General features: G+C 34.2%; 1 protein-coding gene across 1 annotated transcript; it reads right to left on the reverse strand.

Annotated features, from left to right (window-relative positions):
* Positions 1-2,172: 2,172 nt before the first annotated feature.
* Positions 2,173-2,911, reverse strand: LOC145616864 (peamaclein-like). Its single transcript, XM_081671585.1, has 3 exons — positions 2,828-2,911; positions 2,664-2,694; positions 2,173-2,396 (listed from the first exon to the last, which is right to left on the reverse strand). Exons 1-3 carry the CDS (start codon positions 2,909-2,911, stop codon positions 2,215-2,217), a joined length of 297 nt encoding a protein of 98 aa, XP_081527711.1. The 3' UTR covers positions 2,173-2,214.
* Positions 2,912-6,258: the final 3,347 nt, after the last annotated feature.

Genomic DNA, 6,258 nt, shown 5'->3' on the forward strand with positions numbered 1-6,258 from the left:
AAAACTCCAAAGTCTAAATTTTTTTTCAAAATATAATAATAACATTTGTAAATATTTGTTATTATGAAAGATATAAACCTATCAAAATGTATATATAGTTAAATTGTTTAATAACTTATATCGAATGCGTAGTTTTATTAAAATTATTTGCATGTAATCATTAAATGTGTTGGATGTTGTGTAGCTATGCAATGTCCAAAACTTTAGTTGAGCGAATTTGATTTAGTGATTGTACGGTAAAAAGATATTGACTTCGATCTTGAAACCTAATAGTCTAATAAATTCTAAATAGAAAAATTAAAAAAAAAAAAAAGGAAATGAAAATAGTAAATGGCTTTAAATATTGAAATAAACATAACCTTTTAAATCAATTTAGCGAATTCAAGAGATAATTTTAAGGCTTTTAAAATTAAATGGGGGAAACTATATGTAAAAAGAACATTTTTAGATATATAAATGTCCATGCACTATTATAAGAGTTTTGTTAACCTTTTTATAATTAAGGTAGGGATAAATCTTAGTAATATATACTCCGTATATTTTGTTTATATAAAATTATCAGTATCCATACCTATATACGAAGTATTTGTGTTGTATACTATATTTAATCAGTTGTTGGTTATATATGTGACTATTATATAATTTTTGGCACAATGGTTAACTTAGGAAAATATATGTTCTGGTAGGTCAAATATAAGGTTATTATTGTGTCTATAGATTTAATGAGTGCGACGGGTAAATAAAACATGTATATATTAGATTGATTGTAGCTACTGATGCGGATGGTATGATAAGAAAATTTTAGTTTTTTCACAACGGGAGATATAAATAAATTTAGCTATGTGGAGTATTATTCAATTATTTTTCAATTAATAAAATAACATTATAAAAAATTAAAAGAAATTCAAATAACATAAAATACTATTCAAATAACATTCCTTTAAGTTTTTTTATTGACCATTACTAACCAACTCCTTTAATAGTAAATGAATTACCTTTGTTTTTATTTTTATTTTTCCTACGAGTTTAATAATTTGATTTGTAAACCGTGCATCGCACGGACACTATGCTAGTTATATTACTAATCATTGATATTATATAGTGATTATGAAGTAAAGTAAGAGTTCAGATTTTGGAAAAAATAGATTTAAGTAGGATAAAAAAAAAATTGCTTATCGATTCGGAACGGGTAACTGTTAATTTTAAAATGATACCCAATAACCATACCCGATAACAAGTTATCGGAATAGGTACCGAACCGTTATGGTTATCGGATCGGGTACCCTAATTTTCGGAAAACGAAACGAGTTTTCGGTTTTTTGGGTAGTTTTGCTCAGCCCTACACAATATGGCTAGCCACTTTTAAAAGTTGGTTAATATTTTATATTTATGGTCTTATGGACCCAAGAATCACATAAAAGTTGTATTTTAGATACTTGTGATTGTTGTGAAGTTGTGATCACTTAGCTTGGTGTTCAATTATAAATTTTCTATTATATGATTATATCCTTATTCAATTTTGTGACAACGTTAGGGGTGTTTGGTGTGGATGATTAACTAGTTTAGTTGGTTAAAATTTTGAGATAATATTCAAGACCTATGATCAAAACCCGTCACCATCATTTGCCTCATGACTCTTTTTATACATCTAACAAAAAAATAAAGGGGTTTTTGGTACCGGACGTACATTAGAAGCGGAATGGAAAGCAAACGTGTAAGAGCATGGTTGCAAAGGTAAGTTTTTTTTTTTTTTTTTTGACATTATAGCATATTATAAGACAAAAGATTGTTGATCAACATTTGAGAATAGGGGGTGTAAAGGAATCCTCCTTCTCCTAAACATATGTAAATGGTAGAGATTGAACTTGCAACCTTAAAGTTACAAAGTGAGCTCCCCACCTTAAATTTAAATAAGTTGTAAGGCTATAACTACTATTGAACGGTAAATTTTATACTTGTACGAAGTATTATTCTTTTCAATGATATAAAGTGTTTATAGGGGTAAGGTTTCCTTATTTTTAGGTTCGACTTGTAATATTTTGCATTAAGTTTTCCTTGATATTAAATGTGAGTCTAATTGGGTGGAAAAAAAAAAAACAAACAAGAACCAAACATAACTGCTCAAATTTATTGTCTCCTCTAGGAAACACAAACATCAACAAATTAAGGAGAAATTGACAAGTTTTGAAAGCATCCTAAATGGTCTTAGTTCTTTTAAGGGCACTTTGGGGATCCTCTTTTAGTTTTCCACTGATCATAGCAAGGACATTCCTCTCTGCGCCCATATGTTCCTGAGGGTACACAATGGCATTTCATGCAGCATTCGTTGCAATACATCAAGCATGGCTTTCGATGCTCCGTTTTTGAGCACCTAGCGTTACATGCCCATGGACAATCTACAAAAACAACATCCAAAAACGGAACATGGTAATTATTAAACCATATACTAAATAATAATTAAGAATACGACACAATTTTACTATTTAGATTGAGTTTGTTTAATATTATAATCAATCTCGAAATAATACACAAACTGACAAACATGGTTGTTACAAATCTACAATGTTACTCCGTAGTTACAATCTTGCTCTCAGAAACAAAACAATTACAGGGTACTATTAAGGGAGATTCAAGATTAAGTTCAAAGGATTATATATGTGTACCTTTTGGTTTCACTGATCCTTCTCCGCCAGCCTGATTAAAAAATGTTAATATATATGGGTTAACAATGTCCTTGCTAGCAATAGGCATAAAACAAAAAAAACCAAATCCCATCACCAATAAATTAAAAGCTACCATGAATGATTATAATAAATAAAGGACTTACAATTGAAACTTCAATTTGGAGTAATAAGGAGAAAAGGAGGAGCAAAAGCACAAATGAACGAAACAAAGAGGAAGAAAAGGCCATTGATACTCTTATGATTTTGAGCCTCTAAGTGACAATAAGAATCGTACTGAAATTTTATTGTCACAGAATTAGAGTTATTTATAAGAGAAAATTTAAGATATTGATCCTTTCTGTAGTTTATGTGCCACTTACAAAGGGATTTTCTCGGTATATAATGGACATTTGGACACATTTTATTTACAACTGATAAGAATTAAGGTAACAATACTAAGGGCTTTGTTCTCATACGTTTATTTTCAGTTCAGTTCAGTTCAGTTTAGTTTAGTTCAGTTCAACTCCTAATTTCTTTCTTTTATAAAATATTCAGTTCAGTTCAGTTCAGCTCAGTTCAGTTCACTTCAGCTGATTTCAGTCTATTAGAACAGGTCCACTCATTGACTGAACTCAGTTGAACTGAACTGAACCGAACTTATTAGAGATGAACTAAACTGAACCGAACTTATTATAGATGAACTGAACTGAACTGAAATGAATATTTTATAAGAGAAGGAAATTAGGAACTGAACTGAACTAAAGTGAACTTATTAGAGCTGAACTGAACCGAACTGAACTTATTAGAGCTGAACTGAACTGAAAATAATCGTATAAAAACAGGCTCTAAGTACATGACATACTAATACCTTTTTTTGGGGAAATTTGTTAGAGCGTCTTATGGGCTTATGGTAGTATAACAAAGTTTGAAGTGTAATGAACGTTATAAATTGACTTTTTAAATACATAAGATTGCTAATATTTGGGTCAAATTTTGATAACTTTGACCGTTGTCTCGTTAATTTATAAGAGATTACATACTTAAATGAGATCTTGTTGAATTCATCTCGTTGTATATTTTATTAATATCTAATTTTTATAATTTTTACGCTTATAAAAATAAGGGAAATTCTCAATGGTACTCATCAGGTTTTTATTTTTCTCAATGGTAAACACAAAAATATTTAATTATCTTTGGTAATCTATAATTTGTAGAACTAATTCAGTGGTAACATTAGTTAAGCATTTTAAAAAAATATTAACCATAGTTAATGTTTTAAAAGGGAGGGAAAAGTAAAAGGACTAAAATACCCTTTTTAACAAAAACCCACCACCCACCTCTTCCCTGACACCCCAGCTCCTGGCCGCCCAATCCAACCCCCTGCTCCTGGCCGGCGCCGGTTGCGCCCACCAAGACCCATCCCTGGCGTCGGCGCCAGGCTGAACCCCTGCCCTTCGCGTCCCCTAAACCACCCAATTCCCACCCCCGTAGGTCACAGCACCGCTAACTCCATTAACATCAAAATGCGCAGGTAAATGGAGGCGTAGATCAAAGGTGGCTGGAGGGACTTAGAGTATCGCGACGGTATCCAGCGAGGGTTCCGGTCGGTGGGTGGCGCTTGGGGTGGTTGTCAATGGAGATCGGGGCTGTTTGGGGTTTTCGGTTAGGGATGTCGTGGGGTTTGTGGTTGTGGGAGATCCGGGAGGGAGGAAAGGGAGGCGTCGCTACAGGGGGAGGGAATCGGCGCCGACGCCTGGGGAGGGAGGTCTGGGAGCGGCCGCCGCCGGTGGGCAGGTGGATTGGGTTTGGGCGTTGGGCAGTGCAGGGTGGAGTACGATTGGGTTGGTGGGTGAATTTTTTATTTATTCTTTTTAATTGTTAAAAAAAAATCTGATTTTTAAGGATATATTAGTCATTTCGCCTTTAGTTAACTATGGTTAGCTTTATAATTATAAATTAATCTCATAAATGTTACCACTAAATTAGTAACACAAATATCTGATTACCAAAGATAATTTTTTTTTTGATGTTTACCATTGAGAAAAACAAAAAGTTTAAGAGCACCATTGAGAATTTCCCTAAAAATAAAGATATATGAGTTTAAAGACGCTTTTTAGAGATCATGATAAGTCAAATGGGACAAAAAATAAGAGACGGAGAGACTATGATATACTCAAATTTATTCACTACTGTATGATGCTACATGTGTTAGGTATATTTAGTGCTGGGCACGTGCCGTGCCGGGCCTGCCGTGGGCCGTGCCTAGGCGGGCCTGGTACAGTGTCGTGCCGGGCCTGGCACGGCCCACGGTGGAGGCGGGCCGTGCCGTGCCGGGCCTGCCTTCAAGCATCCCTGTCCACGGCACGGCACGGCCCACCGTGCCGGTCGTGCCGTGCCGGGCCGCCCGTCGTGCCGGCCACCGTGCCGGCCCACGGTGGAGGCGGGCCGTGCCGGCCCACGGGCCACGGCTTACCCTTTTTTCTTTTTTTTTTTTAAAAAAAAAAATTAAAAAAAACTTTAAAAAAACTTGAATTTTTTTTATGAAAGAAAAAATTGAATTGAATAATTATACAATTTAATATTTGAATATAATAATTATTAAATTTTTTATGGAGTTAAGTTATATTAAATATTGTTTAAATTATATTAATATTTATTGTTCATTCATAATTTACTATATATCATATTATTCATATAACTATATAAGTATTAGACAAAAATTAAATAACAATATAACATATTCCATAAAATTAAAAGTTGAAAAAATTCATTCATAAAAATTTATTAAGTAAAAGATAATATGAAGTACAAGTGTACAACTAACAATAATTGATGAATAACTTATTTTGTTATTTTATTATACGGCTAATGTTAATAGAGTACATAGCCAACATAGGATATACTAACATTTTCACTAATTAATAGAGTACATAGGAAATACTAGAATTTTCGCTAATTAATATTAATTCTCGAGTTGTTGGTAATCTTCAATCAAGGTCTTCATTATCTTCTTCGTCTTCATCTTCGGCTTCATGTTCACTAGCTAATGCGGAGGAGCTAGTTGAACCAGAACGATCGGAACCATCGATGTTGTCGTTGGCCGTAAAAGTACGATCTTGGATGCGTTCTTGGGCATCCATCCAATCCTTCAAGCAAACACACATTTCTAGTGTTTCGGGCTTCAAACTTGTTCTTCTATCGTCTAGAACCCTTCCCGAAGCACTAAAAGCTCGTTCCGAGGCAACGGAGGAGGCTTGGATGCTGAAAATATCACGTGCCATTGCCGCCAAAATTGGATGCTTTGTGCTTTGGGATTTCCACCAATCTAGGATGTCCATCCCCAACCTCGAATCTTCGTCCAAGCCTTTCATGAAGTCGTAGTTTAAGTACATTTGCAACTCCGAAACATCGCTTTGTGTTCGCCTTGATGATGATCCACTACCTGAAAACTTAGATAACATGTTAGCAGCTTGGGCCGCCAAACTTTTGCCCGTTTTACTTACGCTTTTGGATGTTTGAGAAGGGGCAAAATGAGTGACGGTTCCATATTTAGATTCATAAACTCTATATAACTCAAAAAATTTATCTTTCACAT

This window comes from Chenopodium album, chromosome 3, assembly GCF_948465745.1.
Source record: "Chenopodium album chromosome 3, dcCheAlbu1.1, whole genome shotgun sequence".
Lineage (NCBI taxonomy): Eukaryota > Viridiplantae > Streptophyta > Magnoliopsida > Caryophyllales > Amaranthaceae > Chenopodium > Chenopodium album.

Excerpts from the sequence above, each read along its gene's own strand:
- LOC145616864 (XM_081671585.1), bottom strand. The coding sequence starts at position 2,911 with ATGGCCTTTTCTTCCTCTTTGTTTCGTTCATTTGTGCTTTTGCTCCTC. Across the intron at positions 2,695-2,827 it reads TCCAAATTGAAGTTTCAATT|GCTGGCGGAGAAGGATCAGT; the intron begins GTAAGTCCTTTA and ends TTTTTTAATCAG. Across the intron at positions 2,397-2,663 it reads AGGATCAGTGAAACCAAAAG|ATTGTCCATGGGCATGTAAC; the intron begins GTACACATATAT and ends TTGTTTTTGTAG.